The sequence below is a fragment of the Phyllobates terribilis genome, unplaced genomic scaffold (genome assembly GCF_046119375.1).
Source record: "Phyllobates terribilis strain yellow unplaced genomic scaffold, ASM4611937v1 Scaffold_30__1_contigs__length_15301838, whole genome shotgun sequence".
Lineage (NCBI taxonomy): Eukaryota > Metazoa > Chordata > Amphibia > Anura > Dendrobatidae > Phyllobates > Phyllobates terribilis.
This window is the reverse complement of record NW_027362790.1, coordinates 5546968-5568125: the sequence shown is the minus strand read 5'-3', so window position 1 is coordinate 5568125 and position 21158 is coordinate 5546968. Positions and strand designations below refer to the sequence as shown.

General features: G+C 42.9%; 1 protein-coding gene across 1 annotated transcript; it reads left to right on the top strand.

The window, feature by feature from the left end:
* Positions 1-6359: 6359 nt before the first annotated feature.
* On the top strand, positions 6360-20810 carry LOC141178785 (uncharacterized). Its single transcript, XM_073660625.1, has 4 exons — positions 6360-6422; positions 15465-15473; positions 15761-15851; positions 18343-20810. The coding sequence occupies exons 1-4, from the start codon at positions 6360-6362 to the stop codon at positions 19866-19868; spliced, it is 1689 nt and encodes a 562-aa protein (XP_073516726.1). The 3' UTR covers positions 19869-20810.
* Positions 20811-21158: the final 348 nt, after the last annotated feature.

The following is a 21158-nucleotide window of genomic DNA, read 5'->3' as shown; positions in this document are numbered from 1 at the left end:
ATGTAAAGGGGTGCTACACTGTGGAGAGCTTTGTGGGTCAGAACGTGAGAACAAGCAATTTAACCCCTTTAAAGCCCATGACGTACTAAAACGCGTCAGTGCCCTGGGCTTTAAGAGCCTGACCCGTATTAGTACGTCATGGCGATCGCGCGCGCACACAGGCTGTGCGGGCGCGATCGCCGCCGGGTGTCAGCTGATTGTCACAGCTGACACCCGATACTATGTGCAGGGAGCGGTCCTGCACCGCTCCCAGCACATTAACCCCCGCAATGCTGCGATCGAAGTCGATCGCAGCATTGCGGAGGCAAGGGGAGGTGATCGCCGATACTCACCTCCTCTTCCGGCTTCCAGCGCTGTCTGCAAAGGCTTCCCGGGTGTTGCCATGACGACCCGATGTCGTCATGACAACATCCGGGTCACCAGACAGCGGGAAGATTGTTTGGACATGCGCAGTGCATCTCCAAACAATCTTCTCCCTGTCCAGCGCTGATAGCCTGCATGGCACAGGGATGGTGCTGCATTCCTGTGCCATGCAGGCGATCAGAATAAAAAAAGTGAAAGTCCCATAGTGGGACAAAGTAAAAAAGTAAAAAAAACTGTCTGAAAGTGAAAAAAAAAAAAAAAAAAAAATTGTAAAAATATAAAAAAAAAATAAAAAAAATAATCCACTAAAAATAAAAATATAATGTACCCATCAATAAATATTATTATGAAAAAAAAAAAAACAATAAAAGTACACATATTTGGTATCGCCGTGTCCGTAATGACCTGACCTAGAAAACTGTTCCACTAGTTAACCCCTTCAGTGAACACGGTAAAAAAAAACAAAGCAAAAAACAATGCTTTATCATCATACCGCCAAACAAAAAATGGAATAACACGCGATCAAAAAGACGAATATAAATAAAAATGGTACCGATGAAAACGTCATCTCGTCCCCAAAAAACAAGCCGCCATACAGCTCCATCATCCGAAAAATCAAAATGTTAAATCTCTCAGAATAAAGCGATGCAAAAAAATAATTTTTTCTTTAAAACAGCTTTTACTGTGTAAAAGCGCCAAAACATAGAAAAACTATATAAATGTGGTACCGCTGTAAACGTACTGACCTGAAAAATAAAGCTGCCTTATCAATTTTACCACACCCGGATCAGAATAAAAAAATGTAAAAAAAACACAATTCCTCAATTGTTGGTTTTTGTTTATTCTGCCTCCCAAAAATAGGAATAGAAAGCGATCAAAAAATGTCACGTGCCTGAAAATGGCACCAATAAAAACGTCAACTCATCCCCGCAAAAAACAAGCTGTCACATGACTCTGTCTGCCAAAATATGGTGATGCAAAAACTAGATTTTACAAAATATGTGTCTTTTAGTGTGTGACAGCTGTCAATCATAAAAACCTGATATGATTCTGGTATCGCTGTAATCGCACTGACCCGAAGAATAAAGTAATCTCATCACTTATACCGCATGAGGAACGGCGTAAAAAATAAACGCTAAGGCTGGGGTTGGGGTTGTGCTAATGTTAGGGTTGGGGTTGGTTTTTTTTTCCAATGTAAAAAAAAAAAAAAAAAGATGACGATATGGCGACTAGTGTTGAGCGCAAGTGCTCGCTACTTGAGTTTGCAACGGGTGCTCTGGTATGCACTGAGTATCGCGGGTGCTCGAGTCTCCACCCCATATGCTTCGCGGCCAAAAAAACCTCGCGGGGATTGCCTGCCATGCACGAGCGATCCCCGCATGTTTTTTGGGAGTGTCTAATAACCGTGAAACATGCGGGCGGGGACTCGAGCATTTCACTCAGGTATGCACCCGTGATACATGGTGCATACCTGAGTACCCGATGCAAACTCAAGTAGCGAGCACTTGCGCTCAAGAGTAATGACAACTTATTCAATATGATGACCTAATGTTATCAAATTCTGTGTCGTACCTCTGGGTTCAAAATGTTCGCTATACCCCTTAATAAAATCCTTGAGGGGTATAGTTTCCAAAATGGGGTCACTTGTGGGGGAGCTCCACTGTTTAGGCACATCAGGGGCTCTCCAAACGCGACATGGTGTCTGCTAACTAATTGAATGGAAAATCGGCTCAAATTGTTAGCGGACACCATGTTGCGTTTGGAGAACCCCTGATGTGCCTAAACAGTGGAGCTCCCCCACAAGTGACCCCATTTTGGAAACTAGACCCCCCAAGGCACCTATCTAGATGCATAGTGAGCACTTGGAACCCTCAGGTGCTTCACAAATTGATTCGTAAAAATGAAAAAGTGGAAAAAAAAAAACTTTTTCATTTTTACGAATCAATTTGTGAAGCACCTAGGGGTTCCAAGTTCTCACTATGCATCTAGATAGGTGCCTTTGGGGGTCTAATTTCCAAAATGGGGTCACTTGTGAGGGGTTTCCACTGTTTAGGCACATCAGGGGCTCTCCAAACGCAACATGGCGTCCCCTAATTATTCAATCAAATTTTACAATCAAAAAGTCAAATGGCGCTCCTTCCCTTCCGAGCCCTGCCATGCGCCCAAACAGTCGTTTTTCCCCACATCTGGGGTATCTGCGTGCCCAAGGGAAATTGCACAACAAATTTTGGGCTCCATTTTTTCCTGTTACCCCTGCGAAAATAAAAAATATTGGGTCTAAAGTAACATTTTTGTGAAAAAAGTTAAATGTTCATTTTTTTCTTCCACATTCCAAAAATTCCTGTGAAGCACCTGAAGGGTGAATAAAGTTCTTGAATGTGGTTTTAAGCACCTTGAGGGGTGCAGTTTTTAGAATGGTGTCACTTTTGGGTATTTTCTGTCATAAAGACCTCTCAAAGTGACTTCAAATGTGATGTGGTCCCTAAAAAAATGGTTTTGTAAATTTTGTTGGAAAAATGAGAAATCGCTGGTCAACTTTTAACCCTTATAGCTCCCTAACAAAAAAAAATTTTGGTTCCAAAATTGTGCTGATGTAAAGTAGACATGTGGGAAATGTTATTTATTAACTCTTTTGTGTGACATATCTCTCTGATTTAAGGGCATAAAAATTCAAATTTTGAAAATTGCAAAATTTTCGCCAAATTTCCGTTTTTTTCACAAATAAATGCAAGTGATGTCAAAGAAATTTTACCACAATCATGAAGTACAATATGTCACGAAAAAGCAATCTCAGAATCAGGGGGATCCGTTGAAGCGTTCCAGAGTAATTACCTTATAAAGTGACAGTGGTCAGAATTGTAAAAATTGGCCTGGTCATTAACGTGCAAACCACCTTGGCTTGTAAAGGGGCTAAATTGGATCCTATAATTCATTGGCAGCCAGTTCAATGACTGGCACAGAGCGGAGGAGTCTGAGTAACGGTTAGCCAAATAGATGACCCTGGCTGCAGCATTAAGGATGGACTGGAGGGGGGAAAGTCGAGTGAGGGGGAGGCCAATTAATAGAGAGTTACAGTAGTCAAGGTGGGAGTGGATCAGGGCAACAGTGAGGGTTTTTTTGTTTCCAAGGTGAAAAAGGGGCGGATTCTAGAGATGTTCTTCAGGTGCAAGCGACAAGAGTGGGCAAGAGATTGTATGTGGAAGGTGAAGGAGAGATTGGTGTCAAACACAACGCCCAGACAATGCGCCTGCTGGCTCGGCATTATTGTGGTGCCACACACGGAGAGAGAGATGTCAGATTTAGAGAGGTGAGTAGACGGTGGGAGCAGAAGAAGTTCAGTTTTGGAAAGGTTGAGTTTCAGGTAGAGAGCGGACATGATGTTAGAAACTGCGGTCAGACAGTCACTGGTGTTCTGTAGTACAGCGGGGGTAAGGTCAGGGGATGAGGTGTATAGTTGTGTGTCATCAGCATAAAGATGGTACTGAAAACCAAATTTGCTGATGGTCTGTCCAATTGGGGCTGTGTAAAGAGAGGGAAGAGAAGAGGGCCAAGGACTGAACCCTGCGGAACCCCAATAGTGAGAGAAAGGGGGGAAGAAGTGGAGCCTGCGAACGATACACTGAAAGAGCGGTCAGATAGGTAGGAGGAGAACCAGGAGAGAGCAGTGTCCTTTATGCCGATTGAGTGGAGCATAGAGAGTAGGAGGTGGTGGTCAACGGTGTCAAAGGCTGCAGAGAGGTCAAGAAGAATAAGCAGAGAGTGGTCACCATTACGTTTTGCTGTCAGAAGGTCATTGGTTACTTTGATGAGTGCAGTTTCTGTAGAATGTAGGGGGCGGAAGCCGGACTGTGATGGGTCTAGAGGAGAGAGTGTGGAGAGGTAACTGGTAAGGCGGGAGTAGACCAGGCGCTCCAAGAGTTTAGAGATGAAGGGAAGATTGGAGACTGGTCTGTAGTTGTTTGTGCAGGAAGGGTCAAGAGAGGGCTTTTTTAATAATGGAGTAATGATGGAGTGTTTGAAGGAGGAGGGGAAGATACCAGAAGAGAGGGAGAGGTTGAAGATTTTGGTTAGGTGAGTAGTGACGACTGAAGAAAGAGACTGGAGTAGATGTGAGGGGATGGGGTCAGTGGTGCATGTAGTGGGATGAGAAGAAAAGCGGAGCCTGGAGACTTCGTCTTCTGTGACTGGGTCCAATGTGGAGAGTGATCCAGAGGGGATGTGGGGAGGGATGGGAGTCGCGGCACTTGGGGGCTGGGAGCTGATTTCCTGATGGATGGTGTCTATTTTCTCTGTGAAGTAGGAGGCCAAGTCCTCGGCACCAATGTCCGTGATGGGGGCCTGCGCTGTAGGATTGAGGAGGGAGTAAAAGATATCGGAGTTTTTTGGGGTTGTTGGATAGTGAGGAGATCAGGGTGGTGAAGTAGGTCTGTTTGTCGAGGTGAAGGGCAGAGTTATAGGTTTTTAACATAAATTTGTAGTGGATAAAGTTTTCTAGTGTGCGAGTTTTCCTCCAAAGGCGTTCGGCAATTCTAGAACAACGCTGGAGAAATCGGGTTTGCGGTGTGAACCAGGGCTGTTTTACTCTGTGTTTAGAGGTTCTGAGGGTGAGGGGCGCTACTTGGTCCAGTGTGCTTCTGAGTGTGTCATTGTAGTGGTTTACAGCCAGATCAGGACAGGAAAAAGAGGAGATTGGGGACAGTGATGAATGAAGGGCGTCTGTAAGTGTATGAGGGTTGATTGCTTGTAGATTTCTGAATCTGTGATAGGTAGGAGTGTGCTGGGGCGGACGAGGATTTGTGAGCATGAAGGAGAGAATGTTATAATCAGAGAGGGGAAGAGGGGAGTTATTTAGGTGGGGGATTGAACTAAGCCGGACAAAGACCAGATCAAGGGTGTTTCCATATTTGTGTGTCTCAGAGGTTGAAAGCTGTGAGAGGCCAAGAGAAGTGGTTAAAGATAGAAGCTGGGATGCGAATGAGGAGGTGGGGCTGTTTATGGGGATGTTGAAGTCTCCCAAGATAAGGGTTGGTAAATCTGAGGACATGAAGTGCGGCAGCCAGGCAGAAAAATGGTCAAGAAAATGCATGGGTGAGCCTGGGGGATGGTATACGACCTCTACTCTGAGGGAGAGGGGATGGAAGACCCTGATGGTGTGGACCTCAAAAGAAGGGAATGAGAGTGATGGTACTGGGGGGATGACCTGGAAGGTGCAATGTGGGGACAGGAGTAAGCCGACCCCACCACCAAGTCTGTTTGCAGTAACTAGGAAGCCTCATACTATCGAGTACTTAGGGGATGAGGGGCATTGAGCCGAACTCTGTCAAATTTTCTTAGATGCCATGTTTGCTTTTGACAGCAACAACTGGTTAGACTGCCAGGGTTGGTGTAGCAGCCGTACCTGTCCCATCCCTGCGTTGTACACCTGTTCTGGTGCCCAAAAGAGTTAATTTCTTTTAAAACAAATGTTTAATATGTTAAGTAACAAAATGTGTCTTGTGCTTTTTGCATGTTTTTTTCTTATTACAAGAATTTGTTGTTGCCAATTTTCTTTTGAAACATTTTAATATTTGCTTTTTCTCTAATAACTCCCCACGACAGCACACCGGAGGATGTAACCCCACCCTAATAGGGACAGGAAACATGAAAAGGTTAAATAGCCCTTACCACATCCTCCCTCCAGTGTTTTTTCCTGTCCCTATCAGGAATGAAGGGGTTCCTCCTCGTTGTGCTGTGTCCATCTCCTCCTCCCTTCCTCTCTAGAGCAAGCAGAGTGAGACACTGGAGACTCCGCTCCAGGGAGTCCCACGGTCCATGTGGGGTGCGCACGATCTCTGCACCGGAAGTGACGTCGAATGCCGGGTGGTGGGATGATGAAGTCACTTCCGGCGGATTTGCTTTCCACTTTGGAACGCATCAGCATATAGAGAATGGTGGCAGATGACCGCCGGTGAACGCCTGTACCTTCACCTGGACTACATGGGGAGGAGCCCCCCCAGATGAGAGGGAGGGCGCTGCATCTGATCGCCCATAAAGGAGCCCTGGATATTAAGACGCCTGAGGTAGGACAAACTGTGTCTGTTCTGGATGGGTTAGAGTCTTCCCACTCAGCATCTGTGGAGCCCAGCACCATTCCAGTCCCTGTAAGTATGGCACTGGCAGTCCATCTCCAGAATGCAGGTAATGGATATTATAGCCCCTATTCCTTCTGTCTCTTATAGGGGGACAAGGAATCTGCTACTGGAGACAGAACTAAGACATCTGCAGATGTCCAATTTGTTCAAACAGATTGTCTTCCTCCCATAAGAAGCCGTTATGTCAGGAATGTACATAGAAAATCATCAGGAAGGAACAGCCTTCCTTAATGAAAGAGATAAAGGGTATAGTGCGCCAGGAAATCAAATCCTCCTTTGCCTCATTTTCCCACCGTACACACTCACCCAGCCAAGACACTGCGTCCACTCTCGGCTGCAAAGAAAAGAAAGATCAGCCTGCTAGAAGAAGGGGACGAGGATCCTCTGGATGAGATATCTCAGAAGAACCTCCAGAAGAGGGCGAGCGGAGTCCAGGCCCTGAGGAATCCCAATGGAAAAAATATTATTTCTCAGTGGATAGCATGGAAGAACTCCTTATGGCAGTAAGGAATACTATGGAGGTGGAGGAAGAAAAGGTTTCCCAAACAGTGCAGGAGGAAATGTTTGGAGGTGTACGCTCTAGGAAAAAATTTGTTTTTACTATTCACCAAAGTATTCGGGATCTGGTTTCTAGAAGAATGGGATTCCCCTGAAAAAAGGTTGAATTCCCCTGCAGACCTAGGGGATAGGTTTCTGGTTGATGACGAAACAGCAGAATGCTGGTCAGAAATTCCAAAGGTTGACATCCAGATTGCGTGGGTGGCAAAGAAAACAACCTTGCCATTTGAGGATTCCTCCCAGCTAAAATACCTGTTGGAACACAAAATGGAGGGGCTATTGAGGAAGTCATGGGAAACCTCTGCAACACTATTGAACACAAATGCCATCTCCATGTGTTGCCCGATCGATGTCTTGTTTGTCAAGTCAGCTGGAGGAACACCTGGCCTCAGGCACTCCCAGAGAAGACATTCTGGCATCTTTGCCACTCCTCCACAAAGCTACAGGACTCCTGGCGGATGCCTCCGCAGAGTCAGAAAGAGTAGCAGCAAGGGCATCTGGGCTATCCCAATTCTGTGAGAGCTCCCTGTGGTTGAAATCCTGGAGTGGGGATGTCACATCAAAAATGAAATTATGCTCCATTCCCTTTAAAAGAAAATACATGTTTGGGCCAGCCCTAGATGATTTACTTGAAAAAGCTTTGGATAAAAAGAAATCCCTCCCTTAACTTAGCTCAAAAAGAGGACCCTTTTGACCTCCCCAGGAAAAAACTCCTCAATATAGTAGGAAAGGGAAGTCAGGTCGGTTGAGCTACCCAAAGGGAGGAATATTTTTCTTTCCCAGAACCAGCATCAGAACAAACGATGACGCCAAGATAATCGGGGGCTGCATTTCGAGCTTTCTTCCCCAGTGGCGGGGCGGAAGATCTCTAGAGACCTTTTTTTTTTTGGAGGTGCATTGAGGTGAAGGGTGCATTGCTGGAAAGGGAAAAGGGAACTCTTTGGGTCTCTTGGTTTGCGAGTGTGGGCGAGCTGCGTGTGTCCGGAGCGTGGGTGCGAACGAGAGTGAGTGTGTGACTTGTTTTTCAGTGAAGAGGTATTGGGAATCCTGCAGAAAATACCTGTGTGAATTGCGGTGAGTGCTGCATTGTGACCTGCTGAGTGCTTTTCTACCTGTTTAGATTTATTGGGCTTTTTAAAATCTATTTTCTCACTACAGTTTTAGTTTCTTAGTTTACTACCTGTGTATTTAAGGGTTAACTACATTGCACTAAAATCCTGAGGTGTAGATTTACTCACAAGGGGTTAATTAAGGGGAAGGGGTCATAATTAAGGGTTTATAAGGGGCAGCTGGTTGGGCATCAAGTCCTTTGGAGGTGCATTGAGGTGAAGGGTGCGTTGCTGGAAAGGGAGAGAAAAGGGAAGGCTCTTTGGGTCTCTTGGTTTGCGGGTGTGGGCGAGCTGCGTGTGTCCGGGGCGTGGGTGCGGGCGGGGGTGGGTGTGTGACTTGTTTTTCGGTGGCTTTGGATTCGGGGAGTTTGGGGGGGGACGACTTGGGACTGAATTGCTGACTGTGTTTCATTCTTTCTTTACTTTACTTTTTACTTGATTAATCCACCTGACCTACTTATCTGATTCCCCCGTCCATACTTGATACTTAATTGATCCCCCGTCCATACTTAACTGATCCCCCGCTGATATCTAATTGATACACTTGCACATCCCTAATTGATCCCCGTCCATACACCTATATATAAATAATTGTGTTTTGTACTTGTGTATATATATACTGACTGTATCCCCATATTTAGAATGATGTCCATGTTGGCCGGAGCCGTGCAGTGTACATCTTGCGCAATGTATGCATTCCGTGAGCAACCACTCGAGGATCCATACTGCTGCGAGAGATGTGAGCATATCGTGCACTTGGAAGCCCAAATTCTGGATCTAAGTGCTCAGATAGCGGTACTGAGGAGCATCAACAACATGGAACGGAGTTTGCTGCTCACCGAGCAGACACTCAATGGGTCAATACTGGGGGTGGAGCATAGAGGGGAAGTGCAGGCTGAACAGGCAGGGAGCTGGATAACAGTTAGGAGGGATAGAGGGAAGAAGTATAGGAAGGCTGGTTTAGAACCGGCATTATTGGAGCACGACAGATCCTCTGACCGCCGGGGGAGTGTATGCTCCAGTAATGAGGGGGAGGGGGGAAGTGTAGGGCAGGCAAGACAGGTTCTGGTAGTGGGTGACTCTATTATTAGGGGGACAGACAGGGCAATCTGTCACAAAGACCGTGATCGCCGAATGGTGTGCTGCCTCCCTGGCGCTCGAGTCCGGCACATCGCGGATTGGGTTGACAGGTTACTGGGTGGGGCTGGCGAAGACCCAGCGGTCATGGTCCACATCGGCACCAATGACAAAGTGAGTGGTAGATGGAGGGTCCTTAAAAATGATTTCAGGGACCTAGGTAGGAAGCTTAGGGCAAGGACCTCCAAGGTAGTTTTCTCAGAAATACTACCAATCCCGCGAGCCACACAGGAGCGCCAACGGGAGGTTAGGGAGGTGAATAAGTGGCTAAAGAGTTGGTGCAAGGCAGAAGGGTTTGGGTTCATGGGGAACTGGGCCGACTTCGCGGTCGGCTACAGGCTCTACCGTAGGGACGGGCTGCACCTCAATGGGGAGGGTGCAGCGGTGCTGGGGAAGAAGATGGCTAATAGGTTGGAGGAGTTTTTAAACTAGAGACGGGGGGGGGGAACCAAGGAAATAGGTGGCATGTGAGGCAAGCAAGGGGGAAGGGGAGAAGTGAATATAATGAGGGTGGAGAGGGGGGTGAGGATAGTACAGTTAGATCGTTAGAGAAGAATAGGATGCTAAATAACCCCAAAGTTTTATCTTGCATGCTGACCAACGCAAGAAGCCTGACCAATAAGGCGGATGAGCTGCGGGCTCTTATATCGGAGAAGTATGACATCGTAGGTATAACAGAGACTTGGCTAGACGATAGCTACGACTGGGCGGTAAATTTATTAGATTATAGTTTATTTAGAAGGGACCGGAAACAGGGGAAAGGCGGAGGAGTCTGCTTATATGTAAAGTCATGTCTAAACCCCAGACTAAGGGAAGATATAGGAGAGGGAGAAGAGGGGGTCGAGTCCATGTAGGTAGAGATAGAGGGGGCAAAAAATAATAATAAAATATTACTGGAGGTCTGCTATAAGCCACCAAATATAACAGAGGAGAATGAGAATCTGCTATTAGGACAAATAGACAAAGTAGCAAAACATAATGAAGTGATTGTTATGGGGGACTTCAACTACCCGGATATTGACTGGGAAACAGAAACCTGTAGATCTCAGAAAGGAAAAAGGTTCTTGACAAATATTAAGGATAATTATCTCTCCCAACTAGTGCAGGAACCAACGAGAGGGAAGGCCGTGTTGGACTTAATATTGACTAATAGGCCTGATAGAATAACTGTGGTACAGATAGGGGGGCACCTAGGTAATAGCGACCATAATATTATCGACTTCAAAATGCCCTTCAGTAGGGTTATCAATAAGGGAACAACAAAAACATTAAACTTTAGGAGGGCGAAGTTTGAGCAGCTGAAAGAAAGCCTTCAACTTATTGACTGGGACAAAGTTCTTAATCAAAGGAATACGAATTGTAAATGGGAAACCTTCAAAAGAATTCTGAATACTCAGTGCGAAAGGTATATACCGTATGGGAATAAAAGGGCCAGAAATAAGAGGAAACCAATATGGTTGAACAAGAACGTAAAAGGGGCGTTAAATAGCAAAAAAGAGGCATTCAAGAGATTAAAACAGGAAAACAGTAAGGAAAAAACGATAACCTGTAAAAAACAAATAAAAATAGCGAAGGAGGAAACAGAGAGACGTATTGCTAGGGAAAGTAGATCAAATCCCAAACTGTTCTTTACGTATATAAATAGTAAAAGGATTAAATCGGATAATATTGGACCGATAAAAAGTGAGGAAGGCAAAATCATAGAGAAAGATGAGGATAAAGCTAATCTATTAAATAATTTTTTTTCGACAACTTTCACAAAGGAAATAGAACTTACAGGAGAAATGAGAAGTGACAAACTTAATCCTCCACTAAGTATGACTAATCTAACCCAAGCTGGGGTACAGAAACGCCTCAGTAACATTAAAATAAACAAATCACCAGGACCTGATGGCATACACCCACGGGTACTAAGGGAACTAAGTAATGTGATAGACAGACCGTTATATCTTATATTTAAGGACTCTGTTGAGACTGGGTCTGTGCCACTTGATTGGCGACAGGCGAATGTAGTGCCAATATTCAAAAAGGGAGCGAAAAGTGACGCCGGAAACTATCGGCCGGTGAGTCTGACGTCCGTTGTGGGCAAAATTTTTGAAAGCTTCATTAAAGAGGCAATTACGGAGCATCTTGATGCTAATAATCTTTTAATCCTGAACCAACATGGATTCATGAGGAATCGCTCCTGCCAAACAAACCTGATTGACTTCTACGAGGAGGTTAGCTCTCGAGTAGATCAGGGGGAACCAGTGGATGTCGTGTATCTCGACTTCTCAAAAGCGTTCGATAGCGTGCCACATAATAGGTTGGTATACAAAATGAGAATGATGGGGCTGGGGGAAAATGTCTGCAAGTGGGTAGCTAACTGGCTAAAGGATAGAAGGCAGAGGGTGGTTATAAATGGAATATACTCAGATTGGGTAAGCGTCACTAGTGGGGTACCACAGGGGTCTGTACTAGGCCCAATGTTATTTAATATCTGTATTAACGACATAGTCAACGGGATAAATAGTAAAATATCAATATTTGCAGATGACACAAAGTTATGTAAAACAATTAATACAAAAGAGGACAGTGCAGACCTACAGAGGGATTTGGATAAGCTGGGTAGGTGGAGCATTAAATGGCAAATGAGGTTTAACGAGGAGAAATGTAAGGTCATACATATGGGAAGGAAAAATGGAAGTCACCAGTACTCACTGAATGGGAAATCATTGGGGAATTCAGAGATGGAGAAGGACTTGGGCATCTTGATTGATAGCAAACTAAATTGGAGTGCCCAAAGTCAGGCCGCTGCTGTAAGGGCAAACAGGGTAATGGGATGTATCAGAAGAGGTATAGCTGCAAAGGATGAGAACATTGTTCTTCCACTGTACAAAGCACTGGTCAGACCACACTTGGAATACTGTGCTCAGTTATGGGCCCCAATATATAGAAAGGATATAAACGAGCTTGAAAAGGTACAAAGGAGGGCAACAAAATTAATAAAGGGAATGGAGGGACTGCAATACCCAGAGAGGTTGGCAAAACTAGGACTATTCAGCCTGGAAAAGAGAAGGTTGAGGGGGGACATAATAAATGTGTACAAATATGTTAGGGGACAGTATAGAGACCTTGCCAGGGATTTGTTCAAAAGGAGGAATATTACGGTAACAAGAGGGCATTCACTAAGACTGGAAGAGAAAAGGTTTCAGCACCAGCATAGGAAGGGGTTCTTTACGGTAAGAGCAGTGAGAATATGGAATTCACTGAGTGAAGAGACGGTAATGTCAGATTCACTACACCAGTTCAAGCGGGGACTGGATGCATTTCTAGATACCAGGCAGATTTCAGCATATACTTAAAAATAGAATAAAATAGTAGGTTGATACAGGGATTTATTCTGACTGCTGGTTTCAGAGTCGGGAGGGAATTTTTCCTCAGGTGAAGATTGGCCAAATCATTTGGGGTTTTTGCCCTCCTCTGGATCAACTTTAGCAATTACAGAACTAACAGGTCGAACTTGATGGACGCAAGTCTTTATTCGGCTTTACAAACTATGTTACTATGACCTGTGGATCCTAAGATCGGTCGATTCTGGGGTAAAAATAGAGCTCTCCTCCTATCCTCCACGGAGAGTGAAAACAACACGGCTCTCCTCTCCGGAGCTACAAGCCACCTTAATATCTTGTATGGGAGAACTACTATCTTCAGAGGTAATCTCTCTAGTTCCAACAAAGGAGAGATGCAGAGGACACTACTCCAAACTCTTCTTGATAAAAAAAAATGGGGGGATCCCATCGGATCACAATCAATCTGAAACCTCTGAATCAACACATACTTTACATAAGGTTCAAGATAGAATCGATCAAATCAACAGTTCCTCTGATAGGACAAGATTATGTCATGGCTACGATCGATCTCCAAGATGCATATTACCACGCCCCGATTCATCCAACTTATCGGGAGTTTCTAAGATTCGCGATCTTCTAAAGGTCCTAGAAGATCGTCTCATTTTTCGTCTGGACTGATCATTTCTATCTAAAGTAGTCTCATACTTCCACAGATCTCAGGATATAATTCTCCCATCCTTCTGTGACAATCCGAGAGAGAAGAGTTCCAGACTCTGGATGTTCAAAGGATAGTCCTGCATTATCTTCAGGAAACACAAGAAGGGAGAAGAGACAAAAATCTATTTGTCCATTCTTAAGGCCAAAATAAGGGGAAGAAAGCGTCTAAATCTACAATCGCCAACTGGGTTAAGAAAGCAGTTATTGAAACTTATCAGATCCAAAACCTTTCACCTCCAGAGAAGCTCAAAGCTCACTCTAGAAAAGTGGTATCTGTCTCCTGGGCTGAGAAAGCCAACGCCTCCATCGAGCAGATTTGCAGAGCTGCTACCTGGTCCTCACTCCATACCTTCTCCAGACACTACAGATTGGACCTAGTGTCCATTAGAAGAGATTTAGCCTTTGAAAGGAAGGTCCTCCAGGCTATTGTCCCTCCCTAAATATATCTTGGGTATACCTCCAGTGTGCTGTCGTGGGGGGTTATTAGAGAAAATAGAATTAGACTTACCTGTAATTTGGTTTCTAATAACCCACCACGACAGCACGAGTAATTCCCTCCCTTTTGCTTATTATTTCTTACATGATCATATCAGTGAGAATAAAATATAATTTGAAGCATTCATTCTCTTGTGGTCCTTTATAATAACACTGGAGGGAGGATGTGTGAGGGGCTATTTCACCTCTTCATGTTTCCTGTCCCTATTAGGGTGGGGTTACATCCTCCGGTGTGCTGTCATGGTGGGTTATTATAAACCAAATTACCGGTAAGTCTAATTCTATTTTTATGGATTTTTCTTGTAATATATAGGAAAGCCTATGGCCAGAAATAAACCCCATAAAACACTGTACATAGAGACATTGGTATCAAGTAACCCCTGTCTTGGTGTTCTTACAAACAAACTTTTATAAATGCCTCAAACTTCTGTGTGTGAATCAGACCTGAGATCTAACGTGATAGAAGATGACAGTCTGGTGAAGACGAGAAACATATAGACGGGCTCTGGCCATATATGTTTATACAGCCATAGTAGAAGATGAAGATTTGGTCCTCATCATGAAGTAGTTATTTCTCATGTCACGAGTAATGAATATCTCCTGCAGTATTGCTAATTCCAGTGTTGGTAAATGAGATGAGAATTAGCAATAAGGAAGATGAGTCTATGAGAAAGGTATTCTCCTGCAGATTCCGAGGAAGAAATTGCTTGTTGTCTGTGGCCTAAAATATATAGGTTTTATTAGTAGATGTAAAGAAGAAAACTAGATACTGTAAATGAATAAATCTCCTCATATGTTTCCCATATTATCTCCAGTAATTGTATTATTACACAGGATTCTTTATGATGTTACATCGGCTCATCTTCTTCTCATTCAGGTCTCTACAATATCGGATCCTCTCGGTGAATATCTTCTATATAAGAGAATTTTCCTGATTTACCTATCAAAGATGAATATGGACAGAGACAAGATGGCTGAGAAAATATTACACCTCACCCTAGAGATCCTCTTCCGGCTTACTGGAGAGGTGAGAGATTTTGATAACGTCACATTACATAATTCTTATCTATGGGAATAACAGATGGTCCGAACTGGAGAGGTGAGGACTCTGGAAATGTCTGTAGTGAGATTTATTAATGTGTCTCTCCATAACTAGGATTACATAGTAGTGAAGAAGACCTCTAGTGAGCGCTGTCAGGACCCTGTGTCTGAGGGATGGGGAAGACCCCTAAGCCCAATCACGGAGCTTCCACCTCACCACCTGATACATGAGGACATCAATGACCAGAAGATCCTAGAATTCAGCTACAAGATGATTGAGCTGCTGACTGGAGAGGTGACACTGCTGGGAATGCTGGGACATTATACAGTATCGCTGTGAAGGGATCTGGGGGATGACTATATCATTGTATGTGTCAGGTTCCTATAAGGTGTCAGGATGTCGCTGTCTATTTCTCCATGGAGGAGTGGGAGTATTTAGAAGGACACAAAGATCTGTATAAGGACGTCATGATGGAGGTTCCCCAGCATCTCACATCACCAGGTAATAGGATTAAATACACACGGCCTATAATTATCTGTATGTAAAGAATGAATTCAGTCCCTGTATGTGTTTCCTCCAGATCTATCCAGTAAGAAGACAGCACCAGAAATATGTCCCCGTCCTCTTCTTCCACAGGACTGTAAACAAGAAGATCCCAATGTTCCTCAGGGTCATCAGGTAGATAGAGAGAAGGTGTCATGAGATCTCCCCTATGATGTGTAGACGGCTGTGAAGGTCTTGTGTTCAGTCTTGTTTTATCCACCAGTATTATATGTTTTATACTTGTATAATGAGAACGGTGGAGATGACAGGATTAGAGCTGATCATAGATGGGACTTCTCCATCTGTCTTTGACTTGTACAATATTTGTTTCAGGGTGAAGATCTGACCCATATTAATACTACAGAGACATGTGTGAGGGGTGATGAGCAGTGTAAAGAGGAGATTCCTACATATGACCGCCCAGGTGAGTAGTAACCACTAAATACAGAGAAGTCACAGATTCTTCTCAGTCATCAGCTGTGGCTGCTTTATCGGTGGTGTAGTCCGGCTTTATCACAATCGTCTGATCACCATTTTGCATCTAGACCAAAACATTCTCCTCCATCCAAAACTGTACAAATGACTTTGGGCGTTGAAACCCCTTAGAACTTACAACCTGGAGAATCCACTTACCAACTGAAATTAGAAGATCCTGACTCTTACCTGACCAGATCTGCAAACTACCAATCCAAATGACAGCGTACGTAGAAAGTGCTGACAAGTTAGAAAATCGCTTGAAGAAAAATATTATGATGGGTCTGAGAGAAAGCGGAGGGTGATGATGCTGTTGACTTCCTAGATCCCTGATATCTTATTGGATGAATCTACCTTCTCTCCCTGCTGTGCTGCTGAATGTGCTCATTTGAACCCTACAAGACCAGGTCCAGTCTTTATGACCAAACATCGCTTTTAAGATCGACAACATTAAATGTGCAGTGAGGGCCAAGTGTGAATTTCTGTACAATAACAACAGTGTTGCCAGCTGTTTTGTTGAGTGAGATGGGAAGAAGAATAGTCAGGTAGCCGGGTCAGAACCAGGAGGGCAGAGAAAATACAAAATCAGAAGACACAAGAGTAGACAGTAAACGGGCCGAGGTCACAAGAAGAAACTAAGAAGAAAAACAGAACACGGGAGCTGAACACAGAGAACTTAACCAGCAGAGAGCAAGGCTGTATCTGGCAGCATCCGGCATTATGCATGAGCTTTAGTAGGGTGGGATGCTTTACATTTGACAAGGCGAAGCAAAATAGTGTTAAAGAGGTTAAAACGTAACCTTTAATAAGTAAATGCATAACAAAATCTAAATGGGTACTAAAAAGTCACATGGACCATAAGTCAAAATGGTGCCTGCGAATGGTAGAAAAGTGTCACTACCCAAGACGAATCTAACCTCATTCATACCAAGGATTATATGGGATAGTAACTAAGTACATCCCACCTGCACACCAAACGAGATCATGGCAGATAATAATGGAGCGGTTACTAAGAGCATCACCAAACATGAACCGTATAAGACAATCAGTGGTTTAACATGAGAGTTCACACTTTACACATAATAATGGAACAATCTCACCATTTTCAGTGTCCGTTCACATTCTTGCTCTAGATAGCTTATTATTATTTGCTGCCACTACCAACCCAATTGAAATATAATACAAGCCTGGTCGGACGCCTGCGTTCTGATAGCGTATGGCTTCGGAGGAGGGAACAATCACAGAACAAAAGAAACAGGATTATTAAATTTTATATTTAATCCAAAAGAGAGGCATTGTTTAGGAAAAATATACAAAAGGTTTTACAAAAGGAGACAATACAATACATATGCAGTTACACAAAATAAGGATTAAAGAACTTATTATAAGGTCTCAGAGATGATTAAGTATAGCTGGAGGGGGGGGCGCCTCACTTTGATTTGACCATTATCGAACGTGATCCTTAGCTTATGGTCTCTATACCCCCCGGCAATTAACACTGACCCATCCTCAGTGGGGTCTTTTATGTCGAAGGTGGAGACCTGCCCACACACCCCCTGGGATGACATCACGTGGGCTGGGCTCCAGCCTTCACATTTTTACTAAAATAGCTGGCTCTGATGATCACTTAACGCTTGTTGATCGCAGAAGCCTGAAAGTGATAACATATTTTCCATTATGAATTTACCTCTCTTTAGAGACCACAATTGACCTAGCTCCGGTCTGTTATTTTGTACTTTTGCGTCACCGCTCCCCGGGGGGGCGTACCTCTATGGAAAATTATGCATATTGTTCCTTGGCTGACCCTAAAAATATGGGTCCCATTATTATCGGACTTATGGAACTTTATATATTCCATATTTCATGTCGGCATCGCTAAATCTTCCTTAGCTAGATGTACATTTATTGCAGGTCTCTGTTAATTGGGTTTGCCATCTCTCTGGGTACTGGCATCTGCCTACAAGCTACTCCGCCTGTGCGTGCTAATTAGTGGATTATTGGTCGATAAGGGAAGAGGAAAGAACGGCTTGGGGGAGCGGAGAAAATGTTTTCTTAATTTTTATGACAGGAGAGAAGAGAGAATTTTCAATATTTCCAAGAGCCTTTGAGCCACTAATGATGTGGAAACCTTTTGTTTTTCCATTGACAAATTATGGACCTGAGTGAGGGCTTGTTTTTGTGAGATGAGTAGAAATTTTTATTGGTAGCATTTTTGCATATGTAATATTTGGGAGTCAGAATGAACAAACAGTTGAGCACCACGCTCTACTGGTTCATGCTATAAGGTTTTCTATTAGACTGTGAACTGTCATTGTCTTGGTGAATAATTCAATATTTTTTATAGAACTTGCCATTTGTACCAGCATTTTTAGTAGAAATGTTCAAAAATATAAATTTCAAGTATATTTTATTCAAATATAGTATTTTTTTTTACTTATCAGATGACTCTACCAGGAGATCAGAGGGACAGCTGACCTCTTCAATTTTCAAATCAGATGAGTTTGAAATCACACAGGATACAATTAATGGGAATGCCATTTCTCCAGATATACCATCATCCCTTCACAACAAAGATGTGCCATCTGATCTTTTGAAACAGGTCCTATCTTGTAATTCATTACCGACTACTAAGGAAAATCAAAGTCACAAAATAAGCATTAAAAAACTAATGGCTCTCAAAGCTAAGAAGCCATTTTCACAGACGGAATATGGAAATAGTTTTACACTCAAAAAGTTTTTTCTTAAGCATCAAAAAATTCACACGGCAAAGAATAGATTTTCTTGTTCCAAGTGTATGAAATGTTTTACAAAGAATTCAGATCTTGTTAAGCACCAGAGAACTCACACAGGGGAGAACCCTTTTTCATGTTCAGAATGTGGGAAATGTTTTAATGATAAATCAAATCTTCTTAGTCACCAGAGAATTCACACAGGGGAGAAGCCTTTTTCCTGTTCAGAATGTGGGAAATGTTTTACAGTGAGATCATCTCTTGTTACACATCTTCGAACTCACACAGGGGAGAAGCCTTTTTCATGTTCAGAATGTGAGAAATGTTTTAACAAGAAATCAGCTCTTGTTACACACCAGAGAACTCACACAGGGGAGAAGCCTTTTTCCTGTTCAGAATGTGGGAAATGTTTTAACAAGAAATTAGATCATCTAAGTCACCAGAGAACTCACACAGGGGAGAAGGCTTTTTCCTGTTCAGAATGTGGGAAATGTTTTAACCGGAAATGGAATCTTGTTATACACCAAAGAACTCACACAGGGAAGATGCCTTTTTCCTGTTCAGAATGTGGGAAATGTTTTAACCAGAAAACAGATCTTGTTACACATCAGAGAACTCACACAGGAGAGAAGCCTTTTTCCTGTTCAGAATGTGGGAAATGTTTTAACAAGAAATCAGCTCTTGTTGGACATAAGATAACTCACACAGGGGAGAAGCCTTTTTCTTGTTCAGAATGTGGGAAATATTTTAACAAGAAATCAAATCTTCTTAGTCACCAGAGAACTCACACGGGGGAGAAGCATTTTTCGTGTTCAGAATGTGGGAAATGTTTTAACCACAAATTAGTTCTTGTTACACACCAGAGCACTCACACAGGGGAGAAGGCTTTTTCCTGTTCAGAATGTGGGAAATGTTTTAACCGGAAATTAGATCTTGTTACACATCAGAGAACTCACACAGGGGAAAAGCCTTTTTCATGTTCAGAATGTGGGAAATCTTTTACAGGGAAATCAAATCTTATTAGGCACCAGAGAACTCACACAGGAGAGAGGCCTTTTTCATGTTCAGAATGTGGGAAATATTTTACATGGAAAACAAATCTTGTTAAGCACCAGAGAATTCACACAGGGGAGAAGCCTTTTTCATGTTCAGAATGTGGGAAATGTTTTAATCAGAAATCGCATCTTGATAGACATCAGAGAAGTCACATAGGGGAGAAGCCTTTTTTATGTCCTTAATGTGGAAAATTTTACTTGAAAAAACACACTTTTATCAAGAAAAAATCTTGCTTATAAGCGAGTGCGTCCTATAGACTGGAGGTAGCTTTCTGTGACCGAGAACAATGAGGCCGTGTCCTTCCTGATCAGTGAGAGAACTGCTCTCTTCTCCAGTTCCACACTTATCTAACTGATTGGTGCAGAGCAGGAAGGTACCGGGACCTGTGCAGAGGCTGCACTTCCTGACTGAGCAGCTGAAGAACCTTCCACCCGACTAGCTCAAGGATCTTTCAGATAATGTAACACTGTTTTTACTTTTAAAAGTTATCAGATTCCGCTATGAACTGAGCCATTTCTTAACGAGTTTGACCTCCTGAATTTAAATTGGACAATGAGTTTTCCTTTTACTGCTACATATAATTAATGATAAAAGTTTCAGTACCTTGAAACATTATTATTTTTGTAAATATACAGATGCAGAATATCTTGTTATTCCAATTTTCTGATATTTATTTAGAGAAAACTTAGCAACAATTCAAATAACTAAAACCTGTCTTAACACTATTGCAAATTATAATCAATTACAGAAATTGCACTACAAAACTTGGTCCTCATTCAGTAACAACTGATTTTTGCTTGTTTCTTGTACTCCTGCATCAGATCATCTCTTAAAATTATGCAACAGTAATCTGCAAGCATTGAGGGATTCCATTTTCCTTGATATCTTTTCTCCATAGGTATAATATCTTTGTTACATCTCTCACCATCTTCGTATCTCACTACTCCGCAGCTTGTTGGAAGAAAAGTCTAAAATGTAAGAAATTAATCGTTAAGGACATGTTACAGCGAAGATCCTTACTGTATATGTTTTGAGGAGAAATAAAACCAACTCTTCAAAGTTATTGTATCTGCTCATGAGTTTCCCAAAAAGTTAGTTACCACAAATGCAAATGTAGACCATACTGCCTTTTCCTTGCCCTGCGACAAACAAAGAAACTCATCATCTTGAAGAAGCTTACGAATCTGAGGTCCAATAGAGACTCCTTGTTCTATATTTGCTTCACTTAACCTTGTAAAGTTATCAATCAGATGCATGAATGCTTTTACATTTTTATCCATTGCCTTTACAAAGTTCTTCATTACAGTGGTGGCCAAAAGTATTGGCACCCCTGCAATTCTGTCAGATAATACTCAGTTTCTTCCTGAAAATGATTGCAATTACAAATTGTTTGGTTTTATTATCTTCATTTAATTTGCTTGCAAGGAAAAAACACAAAAGAGAATGAAGCGAAAATCAAATCATTTGTGTGA